At 43.6% G+C, this 17,691-nt stretch overlaps 1 protein-coding gene across 5 annotated transcripts in view; it reads right to left on the minus strand.

Annotated features, from left to right (window-relative positions):
• The window catches only part of LOC134348223 (phosphorylase b kinase regulatory subunit alpha, liver isoform-like), a 180,406-nt gene that overhangs the window by 135,468 nt on the left and 27,247 nt on the right, over positions 1-17,691 (minus strand). For all 5 annotated transcript variants that reach the window (XM_063051276.1, XM_063051274.1, XM_063051273.1 and 2 more), the window contains one exon: positions 9,252-9,334. In XM_063051276.1, coding sequence (XP_062907346.1) covers positions 9,252-9,334 — 83 coding nt within the window. The remainder of the gene's footprint in view (positions 1-9,251; positions 9,335-17,691) is intronic.

Below are 17,691 nucleotides of genomic sequence, written 5' to 3' on the forward strand. Positions count from 1 at the left end.
AGACTTTTAACACCATAAACCAGCAAGTTGTTTGCTATGTTTCCCCTCTCGCTGTGAAACGGGGACAGCTCTTTTTCCCTTATTAGGGAGAGAGGGAGAGAGGGAGAGAGGGAGAGAGGGAGATAGAGAGAGAGGGAGAGAGAGAGAGAGAGGGAGAGAGGGAGAGAGACTGTAGTAAGTCAAATACCAGGTGAACAAGTAGTCTTTGGGGTACTGCAAGTCTGTGTCTTATTTGATGCTTTGCTGCTCGCTTGAGTGCTCAGTGGTGGGTGCCGATGCTGTTTTTTTTGCTAGTGGGGGGGGGACTGTTGCTTTGCTGCTGCTTACACATGGGAGGGGGGAACTGGGGGGGGATTTGGGGTTCTAACATTTAACTGTCATTCATTCTTTGGGGCACTCCTCTGTTTTCGTGGATGGTTGCGAAGAATAAGTAGTTCAGGATGTATATTGTAGACATTTCTCTGACATTAAATGTACCTTTGAAACAACAGACAGAGCTAGCAGCAGCAGCAGCCCCACTTTGAAAGCCTAACACATGACAGCCAAGGCAAGCTCACGTAACAAACTCACACAGACGGTCTTGACTTTCAGGAACTTGGGACTTTGAGCAACAGCAGCAAGTTTAACAGAGGTAGGTCTTGGAGTTTATTTGTGAGTTTCACTCTACAGGAATTTAAGAGGCAAGTTTGCTACTTGTTAATTAATAGTTAATGGCTAATTTAACTAATTAACAGTAGCCAATAAAAAGAAACTACAATCCAGTGGAGTGGCCATTTTAAGAATGGGGAGCTGAGGCTGTATAGGTATTGAGTGTGTTATGTACCCCTAGGGGTGATTTTTTTTTTTATGGACTATACCTTGAAAAGAGAGTTGTTCAACACAAGCACCTTGTGTGTGTGTGTGTGTGTGTGTGTGTGTGTGTGTGTGTGTGTGTGTGTGTGTGTGAGAGAGAGAGAGAGAGAGAGAGAGAGAGAGAGAGAGAGATGAAGACTGCTTTGAGATGGTGTTATGGTTTCTCTGCAGCATGTTTACACTTTTGCAAGGACACTGCCAGCTTCTGTGTTCTTACAGAGAGAGAAGGGAGGAGCTACTTGATGGACAGCTGGTGTTCAGCACGGTGAGATAAATAGAAGGTCAGCTGATAGACTCACAGACACATGGTTTTGGACACTGGATGAGCTTTGTTGTGCCCACAGAAAGGTGGGTTTCCTGAGGATCGATCAGTGGCTCTCACAGTATGGAAAAGGTGCGACCAGTGGGGAGTTATTAGTGTCCAACCGTTGCCTAGGTTGATAATTCCACCTCAGAAGAACGGTCTCCTTCATGGTCACATTCGGTGACTACTAAAGGATTTCAGAGGACAATGGGAAGATCGATGGCATCAGCTCACCTGAAAAACCAAACCCTCTCTCTCTCTCCCTCTCCATCACTACTCAACTAAATACCACGAACTGAACTGAACTTTACTCATCACTGTAAGACTGTATCCATTTACCCCTAGGCTTGAAGAAGCTTGGTTTTTATATATTTCCACAAAGATTATTCTTTGCTAACCTGTTTTCCATTTCTGCTGGTTCTTTAACCCATCACGGGGTACGTGACAAGTGAAAGGGTGGACCTTTAAAAATAAAAAATACTGTGATGAGCAACAGGTAAGTTTTATTTTGCTGTTGGCCCTTGTATTTGATTCATTGTAGGTGGACTGGTAGTCAGGGTAATTGAATGCTCCTCCTGCAAGATGTGGGAAATGGGGGAACCTCTGTGGGAAGTGCACCCAGCTGCAGCTCCTGACAGACTGGTCTCAACAAATGGAGTTGCTGTTGGTCATCAGAGAAGCTGAGAGCTTTATAGCTGAGACTTAGAGCTGGTCACACCCAAGGTACAGGTTTTAAAATAAATGAACAGCAGGAATAGTAAAGGAAATGGGCAGAAAATGCAGGATTCCCCAGTGGCCATTCCCCTCATTAGCAAGTATTCTTGTTAGATATTGCTCAGGGTGATGGTCTTTCAGGGGTGGCCATTCCCCTCACTAACATGTATTCTCATTGGATATCGCTAAGGGTGATGTTTCTTTGGGGGTGACCTTCCTCTCACTAACGTATTCTCATTGAATATCGCTAAGGGTGATGGTCTTTCAGGGTTATCATTAGTCAGGTCTCTCTCTAAGACTCAGAGAGAAAGGGTGCAGTCAGAGTGAAAGTGAAGTGGGCAGACAGGAGATTCTGCTGCCTGCAAGAAAAATGCCAGTGTATGTTGCCTCCCAGGTGCTAGGGTTAAGGATGTCTCTGAGTGGCTGTAGAAAATTCTCAAAGGGGATAAGGTGAACAGCCAAAGGCAGCTGTAAGCGTTGATACAAATGACAGATACAAGGGATGAGTCCTACAGCATAAGTATAAACAATTGGAAAGAAATTTAGGAGCAAAATGTTGAGGGTAGTGATGCCACTTGCAAGCGAAGTCAAAGATAGAAAGTCAGCTGAATGAGCATGTGGCTGAGGAACTGGTGTAGGGATGGGTATTCTCGAACCATTGGGATCTCTTCTGGGGGTAGAGGTGACCTGCACAAGAGGGACAGGTTGCACTTGAACCAGACAGGGAAAGTGATAAAAGATGATAGAGGATAATTTAAACTAGATTGGCTGGGCCATGCCCTCTTGATGCTGCCATCAGATAGGAGGTACAGCAGCCTGAAGTCGCAAACACCACGGTTTAACTACCATCAATCTGACAACTGATCTGAGAAGTGTGAACTCCACATCGGTCTGTATTTTCTTTCTCTTTTAAAATGTGCACCACTATAATTATTTGTTTTGTTTGGCCTACGGATAAACAGTATAATCTGTGTAATTTGTTAACTTTTCATTGTTGGTCATGTTCTGTGCCACTGCAAAGAGGTAATTTTCATGGCATTTGTGCTCTTTGTGTATATGCCTTGAGACGACGATGAGCTCTTCACTGACTCTTAGTTTCTGAGGATACAGGACTGGTCTGACAAGAATAACAATGAGAATGAGGAGTTAATCTATCACGAACTTGAAGTATTCCTGGACTGAAAGGTCCAGCTTTTATTCAAGGGAAAAGAAACTGATCTGCAGACCAAATGGCAGATCTACAACAAACTCAAAAACAGTTTATTGCAGCAGGAGATGTGATGACACAGCCTGTATGCGAGCTTTCTAAGGAATTACTTTCAAAACTACACTCAGGTTTTTTCAGAAGTAAATCAAGAATTTTGTAGAATAGGGTCAGTTTTGAGGTTTAGTGTGGGTAAGTTGGGGAATGCCTGAATAGAATTGGAGATTGTAAGAAAATTGGTTAAATTTGTATAACTTGCGTGTCATATAAATTGGAAAGGGATAATGAAGGTGTCAATAATGGAGGTACAGTTTAAGTGTCGACTGTACCTCTTCCTATAGATGCTGCCTAGCCTGCTGCATTCACCAGCAATTTTTAATGTGTGTTGCTAGAAATTCCAACATCTGCAGATTTCCTCGTGTTTACAGTTTAATATTTTGGGGAAGCATTTGTATCGAGTGGTATAGCAGGGAGCTGGGGTAAAGATAAACACTCACAACCCGGACATGACAATAAATTAGAGCAGGGAGAATGGGAGAAATGTCTGTCTAGTGAAGTAGACAAAATTCCATTGGAGGCAACCCTGCAGATAAGACACAGGTCAAATACTACAAAGATGTGGGTAACTGATGAAGTTGCAAAATCTGTTTATAACTATTATAACAGGAATACTACGAATTGCTGGAACATTTTCAGTGGAAGGGGAATATCTGAGTTCTGATACGAGTATTTCCCAGCATATACTGCTGCAGGGACTGAAACACAGCCTTGTTGAATAAACACCACTGCTGTACAAGAGATTTAATGTGTGCTGTCTTGATTTGAGGGCAACTGGGCCATGTGTGAAAGACAGATTCAGGCTGCAGGTAAAACACACAAATCCCTCCAACACATGCTGATTCAAAATTGTATCTTGAGACCAGAGGAGATCCCTGCTGAGTTACTAAAACTGGGCAGTGAAGTATTTCAGTCACAAGTTTGTGCAGATAAGATTTAGATAAGAACAGGCTTGGGTGAGGTACATACTGGTAAGCTGCTTCATTCTTCATCTGTTAGTACAATGTTAGAGCACTGAGGATGGCCCCAGCCCCAGGGGCTGCTGTGTTCTCTGTGTAAGATGTAGGAATTCTGGGAGACCTCCAGCTTCCCAGATAACCACATCTGCACCAGATACACCAAGCTGCAGCTCCTCAGAACGTGTTAAGCAACTGGAGCTGAAGCTCGACGACATTCCATTCACATGGTAGAATGAGGTGGAGATTGACAGGAGCTACAGGGAAGTAGTCACCACTAAGTTGCAGAAGGCAGGTACCTGGGTGATTGGCGGGAGAGGGAAAGAAAATGGACTGTCAGTACAGTGTCCTTGTGGCTGTTCCTCTCAATACTAAGTATTCCACTTGCAATACTGTTAGGGAACAACCCACAAGGGGAAGCCACAGTGACCAGGTCTTGGGCACTGTGGCTCAGAAGGGAGGGGAAAAGACTGCAGTAGTGATAGGGGATTCCATAGTTGGAGGAGCAGACACGAGATTCTGTGGACACGATAGACACCCAGATGGTATGTTGCTTCCCAGGGGCCAGCGTCAGGGATATCTCAGATCGGATCCACAGCATTCTAAATGGGGAGGATGACCAGCCAGAAGAGTTGGTACATATTGGCACCGATGACATGGATAGGAAAAAGGAGGTCCTGAAGAGAATTTAGTGAGTTGGGTAGAAATCCTGAAAAGCAGGATGTCCATGGTGGTAATCTCTGGATTGCTGCCTCTGCCATGCACCAATGAGGGTAAGAGTAGGATGATTTGGCATGGCTGTGCAAGAGGCAGGGTTCAGATTTCTGGATCATTAGGATCTCTTCTGGGGAAGGTATGATCTGTACAAAATGGACAGATTACATCTGAACCTGAGAGGAACAAATATCCTTGTGGACGTTTGCTAGGACTGTTGTGAAGGGTTTAAACTAACTTGGCAGGGGGATGGGAAATGAGTGATAGGGCTGAGGATGGGGCAGTTGGTATACAAGCAGAGGCAGTGTGTAGTGAGACTGAGGAAGGACAGCCAGATGGAAGGGCAAAATTAGTCAGTGGGATGGTTGCAGTGTAACGGGGAGAAAATCAAAAAGGATGATGAAGGTGTTGTATTTGAATGCACGCAGTATGTGGAATAAGGTAGATGATCTTGTAGCCCTGTTAGTGATTGGCAGATATGACGTAGTGGGCATCACTGAGTTGTGTCTGAAAGATTATAGCTCAGAGCTTGCCATACAAGGGTATGCATTGTATTGAAAGCACAGGCTGGTAGGCAGAGGGGGTAGCGTGGCTGTTCTAGTTTAAAAAATATATATAATATATTTATATATAATCCTTAGAGGTGACATAGGATTGGAAGATGTAGAACTGTTGTGGGTAGAGTTAGGGAAATGCAAGGGTAAAAAGACCCTGTTGGAAGTTGTATACAGTTCTCCAAACAGCAACCAGCTTTTGGGCTACAACTTGCAGTGGAAAATATAAAATGCATGTCAAAAGGGTAATTTTTACAATAACCATGAAGAATTTCAATATGCAAGTAGATTGGGGAAAAATCAGGTTGGTGCTGATTCTGGATACTAAGAGGGAATTTGCAGAATGTCCATGATAGATTTTTTTTGAGCAGCTTGTGGTTAAGCCCACTAGGGGATCAGCTATTCTGGATTGGGTGTTGTGCAATGAACCAGAATTGATTAGGGAGCTTAAGGTAAAGGAACCTTTTTGGAGGCAGTGATCATAACATGATAGATTTCACCTTGCAGTTTGAGAGGATAAGACAAGTCAAATTTATCAGTATTATAGTGGAGTAAGGGGACTTGGAGCAGCATGTGACAAAAGCCGATCAAAGTTGATTGGAAGGGAACAATAGCAGAGATGATGCCAGGGCAGCAATGGCTGGAGTTTTTTTGGGAGCAATTCAGAAGGCACAAGGTGGATACATCCCAAAGAAGTAGTAATCTTCTAAAGACAGAATAGCACAACCATGACTAACAAGGGAAGTCAATGTAAAAGCAAAAGAGAGGGCATATAATAGAGCAAAAATTAGTGGGAAGTGAGAGAATTGATGGCTATGTGCCTAAGTTTGCAAATGATATGAAGATGGGAGGAGGGGCAAGTAATGTCGAGTAAGCAGCAAGGCTGCAGAAGGACTTAAAGGTGGATGAGAGGCATTGATCGTGTGATGAGATGCTTTTTCCTAGGGCTGATAGAGGTGTACAAGATGTATGAGAAGCATTGATCATGTGGATAGTCAGGCTTTTTCCCAGGGCTGAAATGGCTAACACAAGGAGGCACAGTTTTAAGGTGCTTGGAAGTGGGTACAGAGGGGATGTCAGCGGTAAGTTTTTTTATGCAGAGAGTGGTGAATGCGTGGAATGGGCTGCTGGTGATGGTGGTGGAGTCAGATACAATAGGGTCTTTTAAGAGACTCCTGGACAGGTACGTGGAGCTTAGAAAAATAGAGGGCTATGGGTAACCCTAGGTAATTTCTAAAGTACATGTTTGGCACAGCTTTGTGGGCCAAAGAGCCTGTATTGTGCTGTAGGTTTTCTGTTTCTATGACTTAGACCGATTCGGAGAATGGGCAAATAAGTGGCAAATGCAAGAGTGTCGGAAATTGCATAGTCTTTGGTAGAAGAAATAAAAGTATGGACTATCTACTAAATGGGGAGAAAATTCAAAAATTGGAGGTGCAAAGGGACTTGCTCGCAAGTCCTTGTGCAGGATTCCTACAGGTTAACTTGCAGGTTGAGTAGGCAGTGAAGAAGGCAAGTGTAAGTTTAGTATTCATTTTTGAGAGGACCAGAATATAAAAGTAAGGATGTGATGCTGAGGCTTTATTAGGCACTGGTGAGGCCTCACTTGGAGTACTGAGCAGTTTTGGGCCCCTTATCGAAGAAAGGATGTGCTGACATTGGACGGGGTTCAAAAGAGGTTCACAAAAATGATTCTGGGATTGAAGGCTTATGAGGTACTTGATGGCTCTGGGCCTGAGCTAACTCAAATTTAGAAGAATGAGGGGGGATATCATTGAAACCTATTGAATGTTGAAAGGCCTAGACAATGAACATGGAGAGGATTCTTCCTATCGCGGGGGAGTTTACGACCAGCGGGTACAACCTCAATACAAGGGCATCCATTTAGAACAGAACTGAGGAGGAATTTCTTTCGGCAGAGGATGGTGAATCTATGGAATCTGTTGGTGTGGAGGACAGGTCATTGGGTTTATTTATTAATATACAACCTGGAACAGGCCTTTTCACCCAGCAGCACTCCCATCCCGCCCCGATTTAACCCTCGCCTAACTACAGGACAATTTACAATAACCAATTAACCTACCACCTGTACATCTTTGGGCTTGGGAAGAAACCAGAACATCCAGAGGTCATGGGGGGAATGCAGGCAGCCAGGGGAACTGAACCCTGGTCACCTGTACTGTAAAGCATTCTCAAGTTATGAACAGGTTCTGATTCCACAGACGTCCATAAGTCAATTGTTCTTGAGTCTGCAAATACACAGTCACTGGATATTGTAAACATCCCCACAGTGTTGTAGTGAGCGGTGTTGATGAACTTGAAGCATCAATTAACATGAACATTTATTTGCCTAGTTATCAATTAACATGAACATTTATTTACTGGTTTTGATGGGCTTGAAGAATCAGTGGATGATTCATTGCTTAGTAGAGCATCAGTAAAAGTGATTGTTTATCAGTTTCCAAAGCAACTCTCCTGCCCTCCCACAGTGAAACTGGCAGGCTTTTAAGAAAGACAATATTGCCTGGAGAAGTTGCATATAAACAGGTCCTTTTAACTGATTGGTTCACATCTGAATTTTATAATATGTGGGTTTATTTGTGGTAGAGGTGTTTGTAACCTGGAAACTTTGGTTTGCTCTCCTTTCTCCAAAGGAATAGTTTACACAGACCCTGAGCAGCGTATGCTCAGCCAAGAAAGCAAACTGTTTACTCAAGAGAAACACAGGTGCATCATCTCTGGGACCAATGTTGTTTGACCAAAAGTCTCGCATCCCCACCACCAGGTTCAAGAACAGCTACTTTCCTTCAGCCATCCAATTACCAGTACATCACAAACAGCCTGCCTGGACCAACCACGTAGATGCCATGCCCAAGAAATCGTGCCAACACCTCTACTTCCTCAGAAGGTTTAAGAAATATGACATTGTCCCTGTTAACTCACACCAACTTTCATAGATGCACGATTGAGACAGTCCTATCCTGTTGCCTGGTTTGGCAACTGCTCTGCCCAAGACTGCAAGAAACTACACAGCTCTACCTCCCCTCGCTGGACTGTGACTACACTGCTTGCTGCTTTAGTAAAGCAGCTAACATAATCAAATACCCCACCCACCCTGGACACCCTCTCTTTCCCCCTCTTTCCTACTGAGCTGAAAGCATGTTGCAATGGATTCAAGGACTGTTTCAACCCTACTATTGTAAGACTATTGAACAGTCCCCTAGTACAATAAGATGGACTCTTGACCTCTCAATCTACCTCATTATGGCTTTGCACCTTGCTGTCTTCCCGCACTCTCTGTAACTGTAACACTGCATTCTGTATTTTATTGCTTTGCCCTTGTACTACCTCAATGTACTGATGTGATGAAATCTCCCACAGTTGAAGTAAAGTTCTTCACTGTACCTATGCACATGACAATAGTAAGCCAATTTACTATCCAGTTCTTGTAGATTTTCCAGTTGGAGAGCAAATTGAACTGATGGACATCTGTAACAATGTTCACCACCCAGGTTCAGGATGTGTATGCAGATGCACGGATGCTTTTCCTGGATGAAGCAAATTCCAATTGCTCACCACTCTCGGTTAAAGAACCAGACCATCAGATTGTATGTCCTGCCATTCCTTCAAACTTCCAATGTGTTTACTGTAAAACTTCAACTTGCCTTTGACACTGACTCCTTCCAGTGTGGCCCACTAGAAGTCGAGGAGCAGCAATCTTTCTGTCCCCTCAGCCCTGAGTCTGAGTAACCTGTGCACCATTCTACACCAAAGCACCCAGACGGCTTGCTGTACTCACTTCACATTGATTTTAATCAGCTGCCAGTGAGCCGGTTAGCTTGAATCAATTACCCTGGCTATTTTTGTTTCTCATCTTAATCTCTGCAAATACTTACAGCAACTTTGTAAGCAGCCTCAATGTAAAATACAAGATTCTGTATAAACGACACTTCATCCAAGGTGAAAATGATGCGTAACCCTAGGGAGAACATAATATCAAATTACTATTAAGAAGAGAAAATCTGCAGATGCAGGAAATCCAAGCAACACACAAAATGCTGGAGGAACTCAGCAGACCAGGCAGTATTTATAGAAAAAAGTACACCTGTCTTGCAAAGGGTCTCAGCCCAAAATGTCGACTGTACTTTCTTTCCATAAGACACTGCCTGGGCTGTTGCGTGTCTGTGATAAAGGGTCATTTTCAAATCTTTCAGGAACTGATTTTAAAGGTAATTCTATCCTGCACAACAAATCATCCCAGTGCTTTGATACAGAATGACATTTTCAGTGGTATTGACATTGAGATGACTTTCTTAGTCTAATCATTCATTCCTGATGTCTGGACACTGAATTAAGGTTTAGCCAAATTCCCTTTTAATAAAGCCACATTTTGCCAAATATAGAATGCTTCAGGAGGTAATTTTCAACTGTTTCACCACCCTAGTAACATGATGGGATCTGATGCCACTCACCCCAGGAACCCAGATAAGAGGGAACTCAGTGAAACAGGGCGGGGGGAGGCAGAACCCCAGAAAGATGGAACCTTCAGACCCCAGGTGATGCCATCCTAAAATCTTAGTCTGATTTCAATCATCTGAAACATTTGTTTAAAGCATAAAATAATGCTCTCTCTGGGAGACTGAAGGTAGCTATGGTACTTGGACAAGTGCTGCAGCTTCCACTGGAACCACAGGTGAGAATAGAAACCCTGAACCCATATGTTAGACATCTTTAGTAGTTGTGGGAGCCAGAGGAGATGGTGGAAGTTTGATCTGTTGAATTGTCCCACTTGGTGCAGTTTGATGCACCTGAGTTCTGTGCCTTCCTGCACTTCCGCTGCTAGGATGATCTAGAAGAGCAAAGCCACAGCAGTCGTGTTCTTGGCGCCTGGTCTGGCTTTATGGCTCAGGAGGGAGAAGAGCCAAGCAGTAACGATAGGGGATTCATTGGTTAGGGGAACAGATGGAGATTCTGTGGATGAGAAGGAGATTCGTGGATATAATGTCACCTCCCAAGTGGCAGGGTCAGAGACATCTCAGATCAAGTCCACAGCATTCTTGAGTGGAAGGGTAAGAAGCCGGAAGTTCTGGTCAATGTCGGAACCAATGGTATGCATCCTGCAAAGTGAGTTCTGGAAGTAAGCTGCTAAGATAAAGTACAGAACCTCCAGGGCTGTGATCTTAGGACAGCTACCCGTACCATGTGCTAGTGGGGCCAGAAATGGGAAAAATTGTAGTTTCTCATGTGGCAAGAGATGAAGCCCTCCCTCCTGCACGTTTTTGGAACATTTCTTTCTCTTTTAGGGGAAGTGTACAGAAGGGATGGTTTGCACCTGAACTGGAAAGGGACTGATATCCTTGCGGGAAGGCTTGCTAGTGCTGCACGGAGTGGGGGTGAGGGGAGAGAAGAAAGGGTAATTCTGACGGTATCAGAAAGGATCTGGCAAATGTGTCAGGACAGGCTGCTTTCTGGCAAAGGTATATTTGGTAAGTAGGAGGCCTTCAAAAGTGAAACCTTGAGAGTATAGAGTTTGTTCCTGTCAGAATAAAAGGTAAGGATAACAGGTTGAGAGAACCTTGTTTTTTGAGAGAGTCCCTGGAGCTCAGCAGGTATGGGCAGGAAGGAACAAATGAGATGCTTGAGTAGAAGAAATGCAAGAGAACAGTTGAGAAGAAAATCAGGGGGCTAAAAGAAGGCACAAGGTTGCCCTAGCAGACAAGGTGAAAGGAGAAGCCCAAGAGATTCTATAGACGTGTTAAGAGCAAAAGGATTGCAAGGGACAAAATTGGTCCTCTAGAATATCAGAATGGTAATCTATATGTGGAGCTAAGAGATGGGGGGAGATCTTAAAGAGAATTTTTACATCTGTATTTACTCAGGAGACAGACAGTCTATAGCAGTGAGTAAAAGCTGCAGAAGCCAAGGTCTCTATGCAGATTAGAGGAGGAGGTGTTTGCTGCCTTGAGTAATTAGGGTGGGTAAATCCCACCCCCCAGGCTTGACAGGATGTTTCCTCAGTCCCTGTGGAAAGCTAGTGGAGAAATTACTGGGGCCCAAGCAGAGATATTTAAAAATCCTTAACCACTGGTCAGGTGCTGGAGACTGAGAGGACAGCTAATGTTTTTCCATTGTTTCAGAAAAGCTCTAACAACCAGCCAGGAAATTATAAGCCAGTGAGCCTGATGTCAGCGGTGGCAAAGGTACTGGAAGGTATTCTAAGGCTCTGGACGGACTGATTAAGGATACTCTGCATAGCTTTGTGCATGCTAGCTCATGTCTAGCCAATCTTAGAGTTTTTCAAGGAAGTTATCAGGAAAGTTGATGAAGGCAAATCAGTAGATGTTGTCTACATGGACTTTAGCGAGGCCTTTGACAAGGTCCCACGTGGGAGGCTCATCAAGAAGGTTGTCACTTGGCATTCAGGAGGAGGTAGTAAATTGGATTAGACATTGGCTTTGTGGGAGAAACCAGAGTGGTTATAGATGACTGTTTTTCTGACTGGAGGCCTGTGACTAGTAGTGTACTGCAAGGATCAGTGCTAGGTCTGTTTGTCATCTATATCAAAAGTCTGGATAATGTGATAAACTGAATCAGCAAATTTGTGGATGACAATAAGATTAGGGGGTATAGTGGGCAGTGAGGGAAAACTATCAAGCTTGCAGTGGGATCTGGCTCAGCAGGAAAAATGGGCTGAAAAATGGCAGATGAAGTTTCATGTCGACAAGTGGGAGGTCTTGCACTTTAGGAGGACAAACCAAGGTATGACTTACACAATGAGTGGTAAGGCTCTGAGAAGTGGTAGAACAGAAAACTGGGAATACAGATCCATAATGCCTTGAATGTGGGATCACAGGTAGATAAGGTAGTAAAGAAAGCTTCTGGTGTGTTGGCCTTCATAAATCAAAATATTGAGTATAGGAGTTGGGATGTTATGTTGGTTGTATAAGATGTTGGTGAGGCCCAATTTGCACATATCTACCTACAAGATGGATATGAATAAGACTGAAGTAGTGCAGAAAAAATTTACAAGGATGTTGTCAGTCTTGAGGACCTAAGCTATAGGGAAAGGTTGAATAGGTTGGGACATTATTCCCTAGAGTCTAGAAGATCGAGAGGAGATTTGATAGAGGTATACAAAATTGAAGGCTATTGATGGAGTAAATGCAAGTAGGCTTTTTCCACTAAGGCTGGGTGAGACTAGAACCAGAGGTCGTGTGTTGAGGGTGAAAGGTGAAATGGTTGAGGGGACCATGAGGGTGGAGGGAGTGTGGAATGAGCTGCCAGCAGAAGTGCTGGATGCAGGTTTGATTTCAACATTTGGATAGGTACATGGTTGGGAAGGGTATGGCAGGCTATGATCTGGTTGATGGGACTAGGCAGAATAATAGTTGAGCATAGATTGGAAGGGATGAATGGTCTGCTATGCTGACGTGTTGCTGAACTCCATGACCTTCTCATCTCAATTACGCAGTTGCTTCTGAGAGAGGTAGTGTTGATCACCCCTCCATCCCCCTCACCCACTGCAAGTTCAGACTTCAACTGTGAATCAGCCTTTCTCCCTCAACATTAATTAATAGTTGGGACCCCTTCCCACACTGTTTAACTGCTCTTGAGTGTTCTGGAGACACAAGTGACTGCAGATGTTGGAATGTGGAGCAACAAACAACTGGAGAAATTCAGCTGGTTGAGCAGAATCTGTGGGAGAAAGGAATTCCTCTCCTCAGCTCCTTTCTCACCTCTACCATCCTCCACTTTACGCTGGCCATCTTGTGTCTCCACTCTGGCCTGGCACAGGACTTTGATTCCAAGGAAATGGAACAAAACTCCATTTCCCTCCCCCAGCTCCACCCCACAGATCCTTTACAACCTGCAGAGTTCCTTCAGCAGGTTATTTGTTGCACCAGTCTTCCTTATTGTGACTTTTTTTTTTACTTTGAGGAATTACTCAGAATGTATTCAATGACTTTTACTTTACCTAATCCTCATAATCCAACAGTAACCTTAACAGCTCAGTAGATCACCTATATTACTTTGAGAGATAGAGGCCCTTAGAATTATTGAGGTTGAGAAGAAAAATGAGGTGTGTAGTGGGGATTGGCAACAAGGATCAAATGAGTGCTTTTGTACAAGAGAGCTATCAGGAGGGCATGAAGTTACTCTGTCAGACAAGGAGAAGGAGAATCCCAAGGCTGTCTATAGATGTACTGAGAGCAAAAGGACAGCAAGGGATAAAATTGATCCTCTTAAATGGCTATGCTAATCTTCATGCATGGAATCAAAATAAATGTGGAAGATCTTAATGGATTTTTTTGCATCTGTATTTACTCAGGAGACAGACCCAAATTTGACAGAACTGGGGCAAAACAGCAGTGGGTCATGGACCCCAGATGGGTCAGATTACAGAAGAGGAGGTACCTGCTATCTTAAAGCAAATTAGGATGGATAAATCTCCAGGGCCTGACAAGGTGCTCCCTTGGACCCTGTGAGAGGTCGGTGCAGAAATTACAGGAGCCCTAGAATAAATATTTAAAATGTCCTTGGCCATGGTGATGTGCCAGCAGATTGAAGGATAAATATTTTTAGAGCCTTAAAACAGAAGACTAAGACAAGAATTTGTAGGCTGGTGAGCCTGACTTCAGTACTGAGTAAGTTATTGAAAGTTATTCTAATAGTTCATGGGTGTATAAGTATTTGTATAGACAGGGGCTGATTTGGGTGGGGGTTCCCAACCTTTCTTGTGCCAATACCATTAAGCAGTGGGTCCGTGGACCCCAGATTGGCAACCCCTGGATTGGGGATAGTGAATATGGCTTTGTGCACGGTAGGTCATGTCTAACCAATTTTAGAGTTTTGCAAGGAGGTTACCAGGAAAGCTGAAGGAAAGCCAGCAGATGTTGTCTACATGGACTTTAGCAGGCATTTGACAAAGTTGATCAAGAAGGTTCAGTCACTTGGCGGTCAGGAAGCAATAACAATTGGATTTGACATTAGCTTCATGGGAAAAGAGTGGCAGGAGATGGCTGCCTCTGACTGGAGGCCTGTGACTAATGGTGTGCTGCAGAGATCAATGCTGGGTCCACTGTTAGTTATCTATATCAATGATCTGGATGACGTAGTAAACAGTTTCAGCAAATTTGTGGATGATACCAAGAATGGGGGTGTGGTCTTCTTTGCTGTGCACTATCAAAACTTGCAGTGGGATCTGGGCAGGGTGGAGAAATGGCAGATAGAATTTAACGCAAACAAGTGTGAAGTGTTGCATTTGGGGAGGACCAACCAGAGTATGTTTTGTACACTGAGGGAAGGTACTGAGGAGTGCAGTAGAAAAGGTGATCTGGGAATACAGATCCTTAATTCCTTGAATGTAGCATCATGGGTAGATGTTTGGAAAGAGCTTCTGGCACATTAGTCTTCCTAAATCAAAGGACTGAGTGCACGAGTTGGAATGTTTCGTTGAGGATGTTTTGACATTGGTGAGGCCTAATTTGGAATATTTGGTGCAGTTTCGGTCACCTACAGGAAAGATTGAAAGAATGCAGAAAATTTACAAAGATATTGCTGGGGGATTAAGTTGTAGGGAAAGACTGAACAGGTTCAGACTTTATTCCCTGGAGCTAAAGAAAATGAGAGATTTGATAGGGGTATACAAAAAATAGAAGGATAGATGGGATAAATACACCGTCTTTTTCTGAGGTTCAGTGAGACTAGAACCAGAGATGGGTTGAGGGTAAAAGGCGAAGGACGTTTCACTTGAGATCATCTTCACTCTAGGGTGGTGAGTGTTGAATGAGTTGCCAGTGGAAGTGATGAATATGGGTTTGATTTCAATGTTTGGACAAGTACATAGATGGTGGGTTATCATCCAGGTGCAGGTCTCTGTATTGCTCTGATTATCTGTGACAATGTGAACAGTTTCCAATTAGCTTTGTTAAGTCATTGGATGGCAACCATTGTTTTGGTTGATGGGAAAGATAGCAATGTATTATGTCCATCAGGAAGAATCTTCCCAGAATACTTTCATTGGCCAACATCACCACTTCTGGTTAAGGGAGCAAATTTGCTTTTGGATTCTCTACATTATTACACTGATCTCATTTTTCAAAATTGCCACACTTTAGTTGGATTTTGCTTTATGTTCAGGTTGTGATAGATGATAAATGCAGCTCTTTTTTTTTTACCTTCTTTCAGTGAGTTCATGATGTTGCCTGGAGAAAACATTGGCCACACTTCAGGAACAACTCCCCTTGTGTAAACATCCATTGTAATCTACTACAGTATGCATGGAAATGCACAATACACACCATGCTGAGGAATCTGGGGTGGGGGGGGTGGAGGAAAATTAATATTTGGCATTTGAACTGAGACCCTTCATTGGAACTGGGAAGGAAGGGGACAAATCAGAATAAGAGTGGGGGTGGGGGGGGGTGAGAAGCAAAAGCTGGCAGGTGAGAGGAGGAAGGCAGGAAAGTTGGAGTGTCGGGGAAGTGATGTGGGAAAAGGGAAGGGCAGAAGGGGGAATCTAAGAAGAAAGTAGACCACGAAATAAAGGGAAGGAAGTGCGGAACCAGAGGCAGGAAAGTGAAGGTGATGGGACATATCCTGAGGTCAGGGAAGAGGAAAGAGAAGAAGGAGAAGGGAAATCCAAGGTGGTGGGGGAGGAGGAGAAGAACACAGGACACTGATAACTACAAGTTGGAGGAATTGATGTTTCGTTTGTTTATTTGAGATGTCCTTCCTGCTCTTCACGTGTGAATGATGTATCAGTTTGGAGACTACCAAGATAGCCACACTGAAGGCATGAGATGTTGCTCCTCCAGTCTGCATATGGTTTCAAGATGGCAGTGCAGGAGGGTATGGACAGACTGGGACTGGGAAGTGAAATTAAAACGCTTGGCCACCAGGAGATCCTGTCTGGGATTGGGAAGTGGAATTAAAATGGTTGGCCACCAGGAGATCCTGGTTGTTGCAGTGAATGGACAGAAAGTGCACAATGAAGCAATTCCATAATCTGTGTCATATCTCCAATGTAGAAGAGGCTGCAGCAGGAAATAGTGTGGGTTTTTTTTGTAAGATGCTCTCATCAGATTTACACATTACTTCAGTTAAAATCATTCCAATTATCATTAGGAACAGGAGTTCTATTTGTATTGTCACACAAATTTCCAAAGAACTATTCTCCTCTCCTATCAAATTCCTCCTTCTCCAGCCCTTTACCTTTCCCACCCACCTAGCTTCTAACTGGTCCTCCTTCCCCTCTCCCTCCCCTACCTTTTTGGCATCTTCCTCCTTTCTTTCCAGTCCTGAAGAGTTGGCCCAAAATGCTAACTGTTTATTCATCTCCATAGCTGCTGCCTGCCCTGCTGAGTTCCTGCTGTGTTGCAAGGAAATGTAGCTGTTGTCCTAATGAGCTATTTAAGGTTACTGTCTATTGGCCACTTAGGGTAAAAACAGACGCTGAATGCATTCTGCTGCATGAAGTTATAAATAGTCAAGAAAAGACCAATGAGATGATAGCACACACAAATTGACTTAGCCTGCGGGTTATTCAATCACTACATCCAAATGAGCTGTATCCTCATTCACTCTTAGTCATTGAAAGATAGACTGTTGAATCTGCACCAACAATCCTACCAACCAGTGAACCCTCCCCACATTCCCATCAACTTTAACAGAGGGAGATTATGCTGCAACTGTGCAGGGTACTGGTGATGCCACATCTCAAGTATTGCATGCAGTTCTGGTCTCCTTGCGTAAGGAAAGATGTACTGTCTTTGGAGGCAGTCAGAGACTATTCAACAGGTTGATTCCAGAGGGGTTTTAGACTGTGAGGAGATTGAGTTGCTTGAGTCTGCAATTCAGAAGAATGAGAGGATCTTGTAGAAACAGAACATTTTCAAAGGGACAGATAAGATGCAGGCAGGAAAGCGGCTTCCTCTGGTCAGCAAAACTACAGTAGAACCAGGGGACATAACCTCAAGATATTGGGGAATACATCTGCTTTGGAATTGAGGACAAACTGCTTTTCCCAGAGTAGCAAATTTGTGGTATTCTCTGCTCGGAAGCAGTAGAGGCTCCCCTTAATATACTTAAGCCACAGTTAAGTAGTTTTTGCATAGCAGGAGAATGAATCCAAAACTGGCATGTTGTGAAATTTGTTTTGTGGTAGCAGCATATTGCAATATATAATTTAAAACTATTAATTACAATAAGAAATGCATAACAATTAAGTAATAAGTGGTAAAAAGAGCAAAAAGTGGTGAGTTAGTTTTTGGGTTCATTGCTCATTCAGAAATCTGATAGCAGAGGGTAAGAAACTGTTCATGAACAGAGTGCATC

This window comes from Mobula hypostoma, chromosome 6 (genome assembly GCF_963921235.1).
Source record: "Mobula hypostoma chromosome 6, sMobHyp1.1, whole genome shotgun sequence".
In the NCBI taxonomy this organism is placed as follows: Eukaryota; Metazoa; Chordata; class Chondrichthyes; order Myliobatiformes; family Myliobatidae; genus Mobula; species Mobula hypostoma.